General features: G+C 36.1%; 1 protein-coding gene across 2 annotated transcripts; it reads right to left on the minus strand.

Annotated features, from left to right (window-relative positions):
* Window positions 1–171: 171 nt before the first annotated feature.
* Window positions 172–15024, minus strand: LOC132200538 (gamma-tubulin complex component 5-like). 2 transcript variants are annotated; one of them, XM_059626061.1, is made up of 25 exons: window positions 14861–15024; window positions 14559–14777; window positions 14328–14501; window positions 14171–14265; window positions 13933–14108; window positions 13738–13874; window positions 13488–13683; window positions 13299–13434; window positions 12634–13241; window positions 4083–4301; window positions 3852–4025; window positions 3704–3788; window positions 3479–3644; window positions 3265–3424; window positions 2997–3210; window positions 2807–2942; window positions 2584–2751; window positions 2333–2529; window positions 1998–2277; window positions 1731–1944; window positions 1467–1673; window positions 1293–1413; window positions 967–1232; window positions 763–916; window positions 172–310 (listed from the first exon to the last, which is right to left on the minus strand). In XM_059626061.1, exons 10-25 carry the CDS (start codon window positions 4272–4274, stop codon window positions 264–266), a joined length of 2781 nt encoding a protein of 926 aa, XP_059482044.1. In that variant the 5' UTR covers window positions 4275–4301; window positions 12634–13241; window positions 13299–13434; window positions 13488–13683; window positions 13738–13874; window positions 13933–14108; window positions 14171–14265; window positions 14328–14501; window positions 14559–14777; window positions 14861–15024; the 3' UTR covers window positions 172–263. The 2 variants fall into 2 exon arrangements, with proteins under 2 accessions (XP_059482044.1, XP_059482043.1); XM_059626060.1 differs by lacking the exons at window positions 12634–13241; window positions 13299–13434; window positions 13488–13683; ... (4 more) ...; window positions 14559–14777; window positions 14861–15024 and adding an exon at window positions 4379–4592.
* Window positions 15025–17729: the final 2705 nt, after the last annotated feature.

The raw sequence follows: 17729 nt of genomic DNA on the forward strand, positions 1-17729 counted from the left end.
GAATACAAATTTTGCTTCTGCAAAAATGATTTAATTTTTTAAATTACTTTTAAAATTCATGTTTTCTAATTAATGAAAATCTATTAATAAAGGAATTTCAGGAAAAGAGAATTCTGTAGTTATTTCAGATTAATGATAGACTGGAAAAGCGATTGCAAAAAAATTCAAAATCTGTTTAAATTGCATTTTGCGATTTTAATTGCTACCTTGAAATAGAATTTTAGACAAATAAATAACAACAATTGGATGGTAGATTTTTTCCCTTAGAAGTTAGGAGCCTTTTCATTGAGGGCCACAGAAAGTCCCATAACTGAAAAATAACACAAAATTACACCTTGTAGCATATTCAATAAGAATAATTGAATTTCGAGTATTTTAAATTTTTTTTATCAATTTATGCTTCCAAAATGGAACAAATTTGTGTCGTAATATTTGTTTAATAAATTTAAAATATCTAATTTTTTTATGACAAATGATTTGATATAAAATAGGATATAGAAATATTGGCTCTTGAGCTGCAGCTCCGGAGCCATCTGTCAACTTTTTTTCAGCTCCAGAGCTTGCTCTGAAACCAAGTCAAAAAGCCTGGCTCCTAAGCCCGACAGAATTAATATTTTTGAATGTTGACTTAATTTAGTTATTCAATTATATACCATAACAGCAGGATATTTTTTTGATTAATCATCTTTTTAACTCTAGTCCTGCTCTGAAGAACACTAATACTGGCTACTGGCTATAATACAAAAGAAAAAGGAAACTTACGGTGCACAGAGCTTGACGAAGTGGCCACAGAGTCGTAGAAAATGGTCAAAAAGTTGAAGGCTAGATTCAGTTTCAGCTCCATGTTCTCCACACATTGTTGCTCAATAGATCCATTTTGAAAGGCATCACAAATCACCATGGCTTGAGCAACCACCTACAAGATTCGATTAAAACAAATTTAAGTACAGAAATGCAAGGACAGACCTCCATTATGTGCTCCTGGGCTGATGAATGCGTCTTCGAAAGAAGGCAGGAGTAATGCGAGTGCTTCACAAATCTTTCGTGTGCCTCAAGAGCCGAGTGAAAGCTATTGGCACTGCAAAGGCGCTGATCTAAATTTTGCTTCAAGTCGAGTAAAATGTGGCTCAGAATATGGTCGTGAATTGTCCGAAGTAAAAACAGGAGCCAAGAGCGAAGTATCCACAAACGGTGACTCAAGTCAACATTACCAGACATGACTGGGGACGTTTCTGGAAAAATTTAGGTTTTAGTAAGATTCTATAGTTGAAATAAGCGAATTTGAAATTTACCATCGAGACAGATTCTTTGCAAGCTTGATAAAGCACACTTAATTTTCAGGAAAAATCGAAAAACATTATTATATAGCTGCATGTTGGCTTCAGTCAGTACAAGGTTTGTAGGCCATTTCATCTGTTAATAAAAAGTATCAGTCGACATAGTTACTGTTATGAATGTTTTCCTACCAAGTAATTAAGCGAAAGTCGATTGATTAACTGCATCAATGGAAAGCCCTCTGTTATCTCAGAAATGGCATTTGCCGTGTAATCAGTTGCGACTTGAATGGAAAAAAGATGCGACCAATCTAAGTGGAGATCACTCAAGCATACTTGGAGTTTGTTAGTAAGAAGAACCCAATTGGCCCAACTGAGCCAGTTGTCATCTTTGGCAGTCTGCGGAAATTTGAATATTACGTTAGGCAGGCAGAATCATTTATCGAAGTGAAAAACCTCTTCTACAAGGAAAGTGCAGAACTCTTGCATGGAAAAAACCTCGAAGAAGGCAACTTTCTGCATTGCGGATAAGTGGTCACTGATTTTGCACTTGTTCCTTAACAGATCTTGTGCAAGTCTGCCAAGATCATGAACTCGAGAGTCGAGGATGTGCTGAACTGCATCACAAAGGATATGATTCAAGGACTGGATAGAACAAAGATCTTCAGAGCTGAAAAATAATAATCATTGAATTGCATAAAAAAAATTTATTTCATTTATTACCCGATGGGGAATTCTAATCTTTCGTAATAATCAAACTCCTCTTGTTGATAGTTCGACTCCAAGCCTAGATTCAATACGTCCCCAAAAGCTTCTAAAACATTGGCATCACTTGTGGATAAAATGTAATCCAGCGTGTATTGCTCTAGTGAATCAGGAAGGATTTTTTCACTTGCTTGATTTTCAGAGCCAAACTTTGTGTCAGGAATTAACGTTTTGTCATTGGTCTTTGACGGAATCAGCTCCGCTTTGAGAATTTCAACAAGCTCCTTGTAAATCGACGCTGCAACAAATTGAATGAGCATATAATTATGGAATTTTATATAATGTTAATTTACATCTCTCTGAGGACTTTGGTATCTGATCCATGTGGTCCAGACCTCTCAACAGGCAAATGCTTCGCCCAACTGTGAGACCTGTCTTTGCGATAATTTTCAGAAGTGGCATCGGAGTGACGCCCAAATCTAAAAGCGATTGTTCAAATGGGTGCAGGACGTAGTCTCCATCCAGAGTATTTTCTGCTTCAGCAGCTTCCCTGTTTAAAATATCACTGACATGCAATTTTAATTTCACTATTTATTTTCATTACCCCGAAATAAAGTATTCCTCATAAGGGTCATCAATAGATCCAAACATGAACCAGTTTTCTGTTATGTCCAAGTAAGGTTTCAGTGTGATGAGGAGGAGTGAGATCAAAACAGACGAGATTTCTAGTGACAACGCTTGCTCTGCTTCCGACCAGAGAACGGACAAGAGCCTAGGTGTGATTAAGTTTTACAGGTTTACAGACTAAAGGACAAAAGATAACTCACTTGGTAGAACAGATCCAATACTGCTGGACGTCATATTTTTCAAAAACTGCCAGCTCGTGAACTTTGTACACTTCGTAAAGAAATCTGAAAAAGGGCTGCAACCTGTCCAGGCAAGTGTTGATTGTAAAAATATCATCTAATGGAAGAATATTATTTATCAATACAAATTAATACACAAAAAAGTCCAAACCTTGCTTTTTAACCTCGTTCTCGAGATCAAGCAAAAAATTATTCTGCCTGTCAAACACCAGCTGCAGACCCGCTGCGTACGATTGGTAGGTTTTTGGAGGGTATTGGAACTCACTGTGAAGAGCACTTGGCAGCATCTTGTCCACAAAATTGTGCATTTTGCCAAGCATGCACAAGGCTGGGGTAACAGAGCCCAAAACGCTCCGAAACATTTCCTTTAAAAAGATCGGTTCAGAAAAAATTCATAACTTTTGAAAAACTAAACTTACTGGTGATAAACTGCAAACTGTGACGTCCCCGCAAACGGAATATTTCCATAAAGCTTCTTTCTTAAAAATCAACCCGCAGGCAGAAGTGTCTCTCAACGCCATAATGATCTCTCTAATCACTGAGTATTCACTAATAATTCTTAAAGAAGCATCTCCAGAACTAAAAATTGACCATTGAGTTAAAATAAAGAATAATTATTTCATCGTTCCCCACCAGAGTTCAGCAAGAAAAGGAGCAGGGAAATTTCTGTTTGCTTTGATTTTACTGAACTTGTAGCCTGCTTGTCCTGCTTTCCATGCTTCATTTAAATCTTCCGTGTTGTTTCCTTCTTTTGTTGGAGTTTGTTGGGCATCACATATTTCAACACTAGTGAGAACATCTAAAAGGGAAAAAATGCCATTTGAAATTAAACTTAACAAAATATATATAATTAATTACCGTTTTTGGAATCATCCTCTGTAAATATTTGAGACTCACTCTTATCGCTGATCTCCTCACATTTAGATTCTTCACTCCAGTCACTCTGTAAATAAAATAAATAATAATCAGTTAGATCACCAATATGGTTAAAATAAAAAAAACCAACCTCGTCGGACTCCTCTACGTTGGCGATTTCGATTCCCTGGTTCAGATAAGCATGCCAGTCAAACTCAACATTTTCCCTGGGGATCAATTCCTCGTCAATACTAGCAATGCCCTTGTCTTTGTCCGAGGAGTGATTGGCCATCAAAACCAAGTATCGAACAACACCGATTATGTCCTGAAAATATTTGTACCCTTTAATAATTTTGTTAAATATCAGTTGCGCTTGACTAACTTGTTTGTTTTTGGATTCCATTCCTCCCAAGAGCTCCAGAAACTTATCAAAAGCAGATTTCAATTTCCTGGCCTTCTCAAAGTTGACGTTGATTGTATATTTTTCAATCAGAGCTTCCATGTCGTTCTGAACTTGCGTTTTGTATGTGTCTGGATATGTGTGGTTGAAGAACATGGACAATGTGTAATCCATGCATCTTTTGAAGTTTTCCTCGCCAGGCTGTAAAAAGGGTAATTAAAAAAAAATTAATGCTAGTTAAAAATTTTTATCATCCAAAACAAAATAACCCTACATACTTTGAAATTTGTTGTGATGCTAATGAGATTGGAAATCTCTTGAATAAGTTCTGCGCTCGCATACCGCGCCATTTCATCGAATTTCAGAAAGAAAATCTGTGGTTATTAGATTCATTAACGTATCAAAAATCAAAACTCAATCGGAATAACAAAAAATGTTTTGGTTTTTGTTATGCGAATGCGGACCAGCCGGATCAGCTGCAGTTGGCGGCAACAACTATTACGTTTTCAGCTTTCAGATGACACTCCTAGGTGGCGTTGATGTTCATCTTCTCGGTTTCCGACCAATCTCCGCGGGAGTTTACTCTTCTATTGTATTTCATGATTTTATAGGGTATGGGGGGTAGGGTATGTAATGTAAGACATTTTCAAAAAATGATAAACGAAAAGGGAAACTTAAAAAATTGGACACAAAATTAGTCTTTATAGTTTTTATAATTTAATTTTGTTGATAATGAGCGGAATCCTCATAAGTCATACAGTCCTCATGCTTAGAAATTTTAACTTGTGCTTTTTCCTTTTTTAATTGAATGCTCCTGATTTTATTCTTTTATTTGTACACCTTCTACACTCTCTGCCGTATTCCCTTTTAGACTCGGGGTCGCGGTAATGAATAAAAGCACGGGTGGTTAATCAGTGGCGGATTATCCGTTTTTGGGCCCGGGGAGATTTTTCCAGAAGGGCCCCCTCCAAAAAAAAAAAATTGGTTGCCTACTTTAAGAGGCGTAATTTTGCAAAAAAAAATTGCTCAAGAGTAAAAAAAATCCTTTTCAAATTGTAAGTGGCGAAAAGAAGTAAAAAATTGCCCTCTTTTTACTCCGCCCGAAGAACATTTATTTTAAGTCTTTCTTTTTGAAATATGAAAAAGGGTTAAGTAAGGAAATAAGGTGAAAATAAAACTGGGGGTTCCAGAGGTGAGGGTTCAGAAAAATTGATTCAAAAAAGCTAGCTAGAAATGATCCAAATTGTCTGTCCGACATTTTTAGACCGCCGCTACAAAATTTTTTTTTGTCACGATAAAGTCAAGGTTGGGCCAAGGTTCTGGGGGTGTGGGGTAAAAAAAATGTGTCAAAAAAGTTAGCTACAAATGATCAAAATGGTCTGTCCGAGATTTTTAGATGGTCACTAAAAAAATTTTTTGTCCCAAGGTCAAGGGTGGGCCAGGGTTCCAGGGGTGTGGTGTAGAAAAAAAATGTGTCAAAAAAGTTAGCTAGAAATGATTCAAATGGTCTGTACGAGATTTTTAGATGGTCGTTAAAAAAATTTTTTTTCAGTCGCTACAAAGTCGAGGGTGGGCCAGGGTTCTAGGGGTGTGGGGTAAAAAAAAGAATATGTCAAAAAAGTTAGCTAGAAATGATTGAAATGGTCTGTCCGAGATTTTTAGATGGTTGCAAAAAAACATTTTTTTCTGTAGCGACGAGGCCAAGGGTGGGCCAGGGTTCCAGGGGTGTGGGGTAGAAAAAAAAATGTGTTAAAAAAGTTAGCTAGAAATGATTCAGATGGTCTGTCCGAGATTTTTAGATGGTTGCTAAAAAAAAATTTTTTCTGTAGCGACGAGGTCAAGGGTGGGCCAGGGTTCCAGGGGTGTGGGGTAGAAAAAAAATGTGTCAAAAAAGTTTGCTAGAAATGATTCAAATGGTCTGTACGAGATTTTTAGATGGTCGTTAAAAAACATTTTTTTTCTGTCGGGATCGATTTAGAGGGTGGGCCAGGGTTCTAGGGGTGAGGGGTAGAAAAATTTTCATAAAAAACGTTCGCCAGAAAAGATTAAAATAGTCTGTTGTACAAGATTTTTAGATGGTTGCTAAAAAAAGTTTTTTATACTGTCGAGATGGGTCGCAAGTCGCAAGGGTGGGCCAGGCCCTTTTTTCTTCGAGTAACGTAACGAAAACAGAATTATATTATATCGGCGCTCAAATTTGTTCAAAAATGAGCACATAGGAACGAGCGAAGAATTTGCGGCTGGTGCAGAATGTTGGCAATTTCAACGCGAGCGAAGAATTTGCGGCTGGTGCAGAATGTTGGCAATTTCAACGAAAGCGAAGAATTTGAGGCTGGTGCAGAATGTTGGCAATTTCAACGCGAGCGAAGAATTTGAGGCTGGTGCAGAATGTTGGCAATTTCAACGCGAGCGAAGAATTTGCGGCTGGTGCAGAATGTTGGCAATTTCAACGCCGCTAAAATGCGACGCCGGCCAACGCCAACTGACTCCGCGCGCTTTATTTTTCACTGGTAGGTCATGAGGATGGCCCGGGGGAATTTCCCCCCATCCCCCCTTGAAAATCCGCCTCTAGTGTGGTTATGGTTACTTTTAAATGTAGGATTAAGTCTATAGTCTATTGTAATTTAAACTGGCAAGTTACAAGTTACAACTTGGCGATCGGATTAAATTGCGAGGTGCAATTTAAGTTAACTGGGATACAAATAAGGGACCCCCCCCCCCAATTATGAAGCGCGCGGCGCACACACGGGGGTGTGTTTTGCGGCCGGTGGCTCACGAGCGTCTCCTCTTTCTCTTGCGGGCGGGTTGCTGCTGCTGCTGTCGTTCAGGGTGCCACCTTCAGGGCGCGAAAAGTAATTGCTTTGTGAGGGAAACCCAAAAGGCGGCAATGGCACATTTTAAATTTAAACTTTTATTCAAGGTTGTGGACAGTAGTTCCACAACATGGTTCCTTACCAGAAGTAGATGAGGACGGAAAGTATTCCTGTCCTGACCAACAAACTGAGGAAACATCAGGTTTTGGGGTCATGATATTTTATTTAATTTTCTGGAAAATTGTGCCGTGGTGATTCAGGTGCAGGCTTCTTTTCAACAGCAAGTTCTTCGTTATTACTGTGGACATTCTCATTATGCAAATAAAATTAAATTGTTTATGTATGTTTTACGTTGAAAAAATTGATCAAATTGTCATTTTCAATTGCAGAGAAAAAAAAATCAAATCCTTCTGTCATTAAAATAATTAAAGAGGAGTACCATATAATATCACTTCAAGTTAAGACTTGGATATCAAAGACAAAAAGGAGTTCAGTGAAAGGATCTTAATTGGTCCATTATAATATTAAAAGGGACTTGCTAATTGCCATGGATTAACTTAAAGTCAAATAAGGTCTACTCAAAGTTTGTTTTGACTACATGTACATGTAAAGGACTAATTATATACTTATAGGCTAGGATATAAACTAATATCTTAATTAATTAATTATATCAATATTAATTAATTAATGATATATTTTATTTTTGTTAAGCTTTATATGAATACATTAATAAATTCTTGTATGGTATTTTAAAGACAATTCTACTATATTATACATATGTTATTTCAGGCAGTCGAGGCCAAACTCGAGCCGCGCAATCAGCAACATCCAAACTGACAGAACATCAACGCATTATGTTATTAATTTTCGATTACATTATCAGCGGGACGAACGAGCGACCATTCCACTGGCAGTGACCACAGGAATCTTTTTTTCAACAACAGCAGCAGAAGAGCACCCCATGCGGGCAATCAGATTTCAAGTCAGCATACTCATCGCAGAGGCAGCATTTTACTCCCTGAGGAAACACTGCAATAAGAAAAAAGGGTTTCATTATTTATATTTATCATTCGCTTAAAAGCTTTTTGTACGTACATAGGGTGTTTAAAGCAACGCTTGCTTCAGTGAGGTGGACCACAATTAATTGTTTGTCTTGGATAGAGGTCAGTTTTTTCTCTTGGTATTTGTCGAAGATTTGCTTCGCGAAACAGTAAGCGTTATCCTTGCCTGGATCTATCTTTACTGAAAAAAGTGAGCTAATCACCATGTTGGCCTGGCGGATTTGTTCCTGAGAGAGAGGCTTGGGCTTCAGCTAGTAAATGAAAGTCATTTTGAATAATTATAAAAATGAGATAGCAAGGACATTTATACTTTAATTGACTCGAGACACGAAGCTAGGGATGTGGCGGGATCAATGGTCGCATTGGGATCTCCAGCAGGAGCAGAAAAACTTTTCACCATTCCTGAAAATCGTCAATTAATAACATTGAAAAATCTCATTTTCAAAAACATCTTTAGAAAAATAATCGTCAATGAGAAATTTTCGGCACTGCATGCCATTTGAGCCAGCAATAAATAGGTTAACATGGGGTCATCGGTTTTACTTGCGAAATTTTACAACAGCTCTTAATAAAAGGGATTTTCATTTTCTTAATTCACACTGCAGGTACATGCAGAGAATAAATTCGGCCAAATTTCTCTCGAAATATCATATTTTCTGTTATGAAATTGAAATCTAGTTCCATCACCAAAACTTAAAGCACAGTATACGGCGCAACATATTTTGACACATAATTCAGCCACCTGTCGCTTTTTTTAACATGAATTTCAACATGAATCCTTTAAAAGAAAATAGCTATGAAATATATCTCTCCCACCATGAGAGTGTGTCAAAATAATGTTGTGCGCCATGCACTTGTACAATTAATGCACGGCTACCAGAAAACATATCAGTGAAATTTACCTTTCGAGGAGGTTGACACCATCGGCACCTTGCCAAAGGCACCCTGCTTCGTTGCACTGTAGTCCCTCTGGCCTGTTGACGCAATGGATGCAAAAAGCCACATGCGAGCACTGTGAAGCAAAGTACGGATATCTCGAGCAGTTGTAATTGAGCAGCATCGCTCATCATCAGATTGGAATGCTACGAGGAATAAGAAATTTATAAACATTATTATTATTTTTTTTTTTAATTTAAGTATACCACCTAGATATTTGATGGCCTTTGTGGTGATGGCCATATGGACCAGGAACATCTGCTGTTCCTCAAGAGAGTGGATTTCCATGAGCTCGAATAAATACACAAAGAGCGAAAGCATATTATTTTCTGCAATCTTTTGGCCCTCTTGCAGCGAAACCTGCACAGCAGCGATTATTTCATCAGCTCTTGCTGATGTCTCTGAGCTGAGGGGTTCAGTGGCTAACTGCATGTTAAAAAATTCACTTAAAAATGAAGAGAAACACACAGACTTATTTCATACTAACTTTACTGACCAAATGAGAGGCAATTTTGCCAGCTGAAGTTTGGCAGTCCATTTTGTTAATCTGAAAATAAATTTAGTTTTGAAATTATGTGACGATGATAGAGGCAAAAATTTATTTTACGCATCACACGGGTGCATGATCGTTATGTGCCTGCTTGATGCAGTAACACGAGGAAAAAGACAAAAGCGCCTTGTTCCCTGCAAACACTTAGTCGTGAAAAACACGACTTCAACTTTTTAAAAACCAGATAACTAGTTTTATTTACCACCCAGTTTAGCACAGGTTCCATGACTGGTAAAAAACTGGTATTTTTTTACAAGTGTTTACAAGTTACCAGAAATATCCCTGTGGTGACACACACCCGCGAATTATGTCGCATCGAAGAATATAATAAATGTGTTGTATATGAAATGTCTCTGCGAGTAAGGTTTATAGATATATGGCCATAGCTTTTTAGAGGAAACTTAACTTCCCTCCGAGCAAGCAACGCGCGCGCTTTTCCAAATCTCCCGCCGACCTTTCCCTGATGGCGTGGACCCTTCAAGCCAACCTGACAAGACCGATAGGCGCGCGCACTCTCGGGGCCCAATCAGACCCACGGTCGAGCCTCGAAGCCGGCTCTCCATGCCTGAAGCCTCAGACGAGCGACGCCTGAAAAGCAGACAACACCCTGTCCTATCTTCAGCCCATTCGGTTAATGGCGACCACGTTTTACTAAATTCCTAATTGACCGGCAATTATCGCTTTTCGTCCTCCGTTTCCTCAGCTTCATAAGTTCAGACTAGCTTTTCCGAATTCTATTTTGGCCATCTTTTGTATTTTGTTTCTATATATTTAATAATAAAACTTTAACTTCTATCTTTAACTTTAATTAATTACTTTTAATTAATAACTCAATAACCTAGTCAAAACTAAAGTCATAATAAATTAAAGTAACTTTAGTCCAAGCCATATTTAAGGAGTGCTTGGGCTATTTGGGATTAAAAAGATATTAAGAGATAAGTTTGAAGTCACATGGGGGATGAAATGCACATGGGGGCCAGAGGGACATCGAGAGAAGCCAATTAAAGTTCAACTCCAGTCTGCAAATTAAAGGCGCCGCTCGGCTCCAGCTCCGCTCTTCATTAGTTAGTTTTAAGTGTTCTATGTTCTATGATTAATACTAATTAGCCCCTGTCGGAGTGACACGACAATCCCAATTTATAACAAGCTTAAATTATTTAAGGGAAAAAAAGAAGCCAAAAAACAATGAAAATTATGCAAAGAGAAAAATTATTTTAATCTTTTCACGGAATTTGTAATATTGTTGGTTAGATTTGCACATTGGAGGTGAGGGCGACTTATAAACTCAAGTGAAAAGCCTGCCTGGTGGAAGCTTTTACCATTCGACCATGAGATATTAACTTACAGGCTGAAGATTTGTTGCATCTGATTTTTTTTGTCACAGAACCACTCAAGATGCTAATACGATAGAACGTTTAAGCGTTAGGAGAAAAGAATTATCAATAATGCATTGTATTCGGAGCTATGCCATGGTTCAATAATATTGAGTGTTTTAAAAATATAAGTAATTTCCATAGCGGTAAGTATAATTTTTTAATCTCTTCTTATAAAATTAATTTTTGGCTAATTTTTTGTAGAAATATTTTAAATAACAATCGTCTACTTTTTATAAAATAAAAAAATATTTAGCTAAAAAAATTAACTTCAATAGAATTTTTGAGATTAATAAGTTTTATACTCATTTTTGTCAAAATAATTTCACCTCTCATGAATATAAATGGCTGCAGGCCCGCAGCGAAAACATGAAAAGCAGGACATTGTATTTTACTTAAGCAATAAAAACAACTCACAAAACCCATAAAGGAAACGCAAGCCATAAATTCAAATCACTTACCGTTTTTTTAAGCAATTTTCATTTATTAAATAAATTGCATAAAAAATAATTATACATATAAAATAAATTTCTTAGTCACAGCTGACTAACTAGTAATGTTGAACTATTTTTTAAATCAATATAGAGCTGCCACATCTTGCCCTCACCAAAAAACTTCGCTCCGTATCGCGCGGAAATTTTATATTTTTATATTTGTAGATTCATTTTAAATCATTTTTTTTTTCATTGATATTAATTTTTTGTCGATCTTTATCGCAATAATTATTATTATTTTTTTTTTTTGAAAAGTGAATAAAAAAACTTAATTAATAAAAGTATTTCACAATTTAGCATTTTAAATTCAAATTTGTTTATCTTCAATAATAATTATTTTCAACATTAAAAAAAATATTTTTCTGATGTATCTTTTTTTTAACTTGTAAAAATTTACCTGTTTATAACTTGTTTAAAACTGGTATCTCTTTTCCAAAGCTCATCTCAAAAATGCCAGTTTTTCTCATGATAAAAAAGTGTTTTCGGTACAATAATATAAAGAATATTCATTCATAATCAAAACTGTCAAAAATCAATTTGAAATACAAATTTACCATAAAAAATTTGATGGCTTCAATTTTTGCAAAGATAAAAAACTTGTTACAAACTCGGTCAACTATGGTTTCATTTCTTGCAGGGTTATTGGAAGAATAAAAAGCCGATTTACTCTGCCTAGTTTGCTCGATCGTCTTGCTCCAGAATCTTGAATTGCTCGCATTCCAAGCTGGTATGCGAGCAATCCAAGATTCTGGTGCAAGACAAGCAGACTTAGGCAGAGTGAATCGGCTTTATTCTTGAAACATATTTCATATATTTAGACTTTCGATGCTAACGCGCTCCCCGCATTGCTAACATTTCACAGACACTTCATATAGTCTGTGCGCGGAGGCTTTTAAATAAGTAAAATTACGCAGAAATTTTTCTGCTACATGATATAAATTTTTAGAAGTTTAAAGGTAAAATTAGATTCCTGTTTTTTCAATTTCAAAATTTGAAATTTTAATTTATCAAAACAAACAAAAATTATCTGATTTCGGATTCTCCGGCGGTAAAATAAATTCTGACAACAAAAACGCACTCGGAAAGAAAATTTATAGCAAATTATAGCCCACATTATATGTAATTAAATAAGTTTTAAATGTTTAAATAATTTTTAAATTTCTTACATCTGAAATAATTTTCAATAAAACGGATACAAAAAATAATAAATCAATAAATATTTGTTGCTTATTATTTTGTAAATTCGATATTTTAGGCATATTATATATTTATCAAATAGTCGCAACTATGTATATTTTTATCTTACCGAATCGTTTTTGTGTAGTTTTTCCTCGATTGCTCCTTAACGGCTTTTGCTGGACAAATTAGAGGCAGTCTCACTCACAGTGCGGAGCCAGAGACGTGATCGAGACGAGTAGAGACAAGGCAAAAGGCAAAATTGTGGTCGTCAGGCAGATTTAAAGCTACCCCCGCTCAGCGCTTCCATTTTTATGGTGGAGTGGAGAGTTTCTCCAGTTCCCTCCCTCCACAGCCGGCGAGATGTTGTCTCCCAATTTTGAATTCTCGCGCTGCTTTGTTGATCTTCGAAATTGAACCAATGAATGAACTCTTGCATGGAAAAAACCTCGAAGAAGGCCACTTTCTGCATTGCGGACAAGTGGTCACTGATTTTGCACTTGTTCCTTAACAGATCTTGTGCAAGTCTGCCAAGATCATGAACTCGAGAGTCGAGGATGTGCTGAGATGCAATTTTCATTTCGCTATTTATTTTAATTACCCTGAAATAAAGTATTCCTCAGAAGGGTAATCAATAGATCCAAAGGTTTCAGTGTGATGAGGAGGAGTGAGATCAAAACAGACGAGATTTCTAGTGACGACGCTTGCTATGCTTCCGACCAGAGAACGGACAAGAGCCTAAGTTTGATTAAGTTTTACAGGTTTACAGACTAAATTAAGGACAGAAGAACTCACTTGGTAGAACAGACCCAATACTGCTGGACGTCATATTTTTCAAAAACTGCCTGCTCGTGAACTTTGTACACTTCGTAGAGAAATCTGAAAAAGGGCTGCAACCAGTCCAGGCAAGTGTTGATTGTGAAAATATCATCTAAAGGAATAATATTATTTATCATTACAAATTAATACACAAAAAGTCTAAACCTTGCTTTTTAACCTCGTTCTCGAGATCAAGCAAAAAATTATTCTGCCTGTCAAACACCAGCTGCAGACCCGTTTTTGGAGGGTATTGGAACTCACTGTAAAGAGCACTTGGCAGCATCTTGTCCACAAAATTGTGCATTTTGCCAAGCATGCACAAGGCTGGGGTAACAGAGCCCAAAACGCTCCGAAACATTTCCTTTAAAAGATTGGTTCAGAAAAAAATTCATAACTTCTGAAAAGCAAAACTTACAGGTGATAAACTGCAAACTGTGACGTCGCCACAAACGGAATATTTCCAAAAAGCTTCTTTCTTGAAAATCAGCCCGCAGGCAGATATCTCGAATCACTGAGTATTCACTAATAATTCTTAAAGAATCATCTCCATAACTAATAATTGACCATTGATTAAAAATAAAGAATAATAATTTATTATTCGTATCCCCACCAGAGTTCAGCAAGCAAACGAGCAGGAAAATTTCTGTTTGCTTTGATTTTACTGAACTTGTAGCCTGCTTGTCCTGCTTTCCATGCTTCATTTAAATCTTCCGTGTTGTTTCCTTCTTTACACTTCTTTAGTTGGAGTTTGTTGGGCATCACATATTTCAACACTAGTGAGAACATCTAATTGTAAGGGGAATAAATGCCATTTGAAATTAAAGTAAAAAAAATATATAATTAATTACCGTTTTTCGGAATCGTCTTCTGTTATTATTTGAGACAAAAATTGCTCACTCTTATTGCTGATCTCCTCACATTTAGATTCTTCACTCCAGTCACTCTGTAAATAAAATAGATAATAATCAGTTAGATCACCAATTGGTTAAAATAAAATAAAACAACCTCGTCGGACTCCTCTACGTTGGCGATTTCGATTCCCTGGTTCAGATAAGCATGCCAGTCAAATTCATCAATTTCCCTGGGGATAAATTCCTCGCCAATACTAGCAATGCCCTTGTCTTTGTCCGAGGAGTGATTGGCCATCAAAACCAAGTATCGAACAACACCGATTATGTCCTGAAAATATTTGTACCCTTTAATAATTTTGTTAAATATCAGTTAAGATTGATTAACTTGTTTGTTTTTGGATTCCATTCCTCCCAAGAGCTCTAGAAACTTATCAAATGCAGATTTCAATTTCCTGGCCTTCCCAAAGTTGACGTTGATTGTATATTTTTCAATCAGAGCTTCTATGTCGTTCTGAACTTGCGTTTTGTATGTGTCTGGGTATGTGTGGTTGAAGAACATTGACAGTGTGTAATCCATGCACCTTTTGAAGTTTTCCTCGCCAGGCTATAAAATTGAAACAAAAAATTCAATTAATCCTAGTTAAAAATTGAACTTGTTCTCATCCAAAACAAAATAACTCTACATACTTTGAAATAAATGTGTTGTGATGCTAATGAGATTGGAAATCTCATGGATAAGTTTCTGCGCTCGCATACCGCGTCATTTAATCGAATTTCAGAAAGAAAATCTGTGGTTATTAGATTCATTAACTTATTAAAAATCAAAACTCTATCGGAATAACAAAACAACAAATTAATGTTTTGGTTTTGAAGCAGCCGGCAGCCGGATCAGCTGCAGTTGGCGACAAAAACTAGTATTAAGTTTTTAGTTTTCAGAAAACACTCCTAGGTGGCGTCGTCGTTCACCTTCTCGGTTTCCGACTATTCTCCGCGGGCATTTACTCTCCTATTGTATTTTTTTATTATTTTATAGGTTTAAGTCTCATTATATCGCTCTGTCTGCGGAAATTTTGACTGATGGCAACAATGCTTCAACAATGTTTTTAATTGCTGAGATAAGACATAATTTTTATTATTTGAGGCATAACATAACTTCGGAAACTATATTTATATTATGTACAATAATTAGCGAATAATTAGTGTATTGTAAATCCGTTCGTGGTGTTCAATAATGTCAGCATCAGTCCAAGAAGTGTGTTGTATCAGCCATTATATTTATTAAACCTTCTCAGCGGAAGAATATATAGTGTGAACTTTTATTATTACGATGCGGGGTGTACATATCACATTCAATATTTTCATTGATTTAATATTTTTATTACATATTCTTTATTGACTTACAGTAATCTATGAAGGCGACAAAAGGCCATTATGCGTGTTTTAGCTGAAAAATATACATAGAATTAATCATGATTTTAAAACTGAAATTAAGTAAATTTAAAAAACAAAACGAAAAAGTAAAAGGACCCTTTCGTTTTTGTTATATATTATACCAGATGCAATAATGATGACGATGACTGGTATAGAGTAATCAGAGTAATTAATTAAATGATTGAAAATTGACAGGGAAAGTTCAAGATAGGCAACGCGCTGATCAAGGATGTGATGCGTGTTGCATATCCATCATCTTGAGCAGGCGCTATTTTTAATGGTCTTGGCCCTTTTACTGTTTATTATGGTGGTGCAGAAGGCATTCCCCTATTTTATCTTTGATTCAATTTTACAGGGTTAATCAATTATTTATTTATCAACAATCATCATGTTCTTAAATTTCAATTGTTCCAATTTTTCAGTTTATTTATAAATAAATGCGATTTCTTTTATTATAATTAGATGCAAAATTTTATGAAAACTGAAAATTTTACATTTAATTTATGTAATTTATATTAAAAAATTAGAGAATTAAAACAAAAACTTTTAGATGGTATAGTAAGATCAGTTGGAATTTAGATTTAGGCGGTGGCAGAGGAGAGTGTGACGGCAAAATGCTTGCATCAAAAATCGCTGAGCCTGGATAATGAGCAGGAGGCGGCTGTGACAAGAAAAGTGGCTCGGAGCGGGTACTAATGATGTAATATAAACAACGATATGCTATGACTGCCTGAACCGCTGGATGGGGGTTTTAACTTGGAGACATTAAGGCGATTTGCGTGTTTGTAGAGCCCATGGGAAATTATCACAGCGCTTGAGATGTCAGCCGTGACAGGCGATATTGCCAGCAGACAAGACCGCCGCCGTCGCTAGTAATGTCGCCGCTCCTGCAAATAATGGTACTCGCTTGCTGCGCATCATTTGCAAATTGTTGTTTGTAATTTGCCTCCGCACTGAATTGTATTATTAAATCAAATTTATTGCATAAATAAAACTAAAATCAAGTCACAAAGTCAGTTGGATTTTATTGATTTTAAACAAACTGGAAACTATTTTAAAAGTAAAAAAATGACGCAAAAAGGGTATATTATAATTAAAAAAAAAAATTATTTCTGTTTAGCTTTAATAAATCTAGGTGCACAATTGCATTACCTGTCAGCTAATCAGTAAAGAATAAAAAATACGATTAGGTAATTATTTTGTTCTTTAAAGGTTTTGGTCTTTGGTCACATAAAATGTTAATTGCTTGTAAGGAAACTTATCGACCCTCTGTCTTGTTTGCAAAACCGTCCTCTTCTCCAATTAGTCTTGCGTCTTCCATCGCCTCAACAGAATTTAGACAGTTAATTTCTTACCTCCTCCCCAATCTTCGTAATTTGGCGCATTTTTCCATCAGCAGGCGAACAATTACAAAATTACGGCGACTCTGCGCTTGCAACGCGTGCGTCTCTTGTTCCTTGTCATTAATGGATGTGAAATTTTGTTGTAGTTAATTTGATTAGTTGATCGCTAATTAGCTTGTCGAGCGACGCGGGCGCCCTCCGCTCCGCAACGGTTGCACGGGCGCCGCTCAAATTATTATCGTTGGCCGTCGAGCGAGCGAGCGGGGTAGGTGATTTAATCAAAAACATCTCGTGCCGCTGCCGGGAATTTGCAATAAAGATATATGAACAATGAAAGTCCGCCATTGACGCTGACGATTATTATACAAAACCGGCATTGGCACCAAATTTATTAACACCTCTGCACAGATGCCTGCTGCGATTTAATATTTTTTTCATTAATTATAAATCCAGACAATATTCAAGATTGAAACCAGAAGTGTCATTAGTTTAGTTTTAAATATTAAAATAGTAATAAATTCATATTTTTCATTATAAGCAGGTCCCGTGAATAATTAAAAATAAGAAGTTTTTGTATTTTTCTTGATTATACATAAAAAAAATAGCATGACCATGAAATTTAACTCGTTCATAATTCCAAATCTGAGAGATAAAAATTTCAAATATAATTGGATCAAGTTATTTTTTACTCAAAACAATATTATTAACTAAGACTTGATTATTATTTATTCTAGACAAATCAATAAGTGATGGTTTTTTATTCACTGGTTGTATCTGTACAT

Source organism: Neocloeon triangulifer, unplaced genomic scaffold (assembly GCF_031216515.1).
Source record: "Neocloeon triangulifer isolate White Clay Creek 2 clone unplaced genomic scaffold, ASM3121651v1 ptg000014l, whole genome shotgun sequence".
NCBI classification, from domain to species: Eukaryota; Metazoa; Arthropoda; class Insecta; order Ephemeroptera; family Baetidae; genus Neocloeon; species Neocloeon triangulifer.

Excerpts from the sequence above, each read along its gene's own strand:
- LOC132200538 (XM_059626060.1), bottom strand. The coding sequence starts at position 4,450 with ATGGCGCGGTATGCGAGCGCAGAACTTATTCAAGAGATTTCCAATCTC. Across the intron at positions 2,752-2,806 it reads TATTGGATCTGTTCTACCAA|GCTCTTGTCCGTTCTCTGGT; the intron begins GTGAGTTATCTT and ends AATCACACCTAG. Across the intron at positions 1,674-1,730 it reads GCACTTTCCTTGTAGAAGAG|ACTGCCAAAGATGACAACTG; the intron begins GTTTTTCACTTC and ends AAATTTCCGCAG.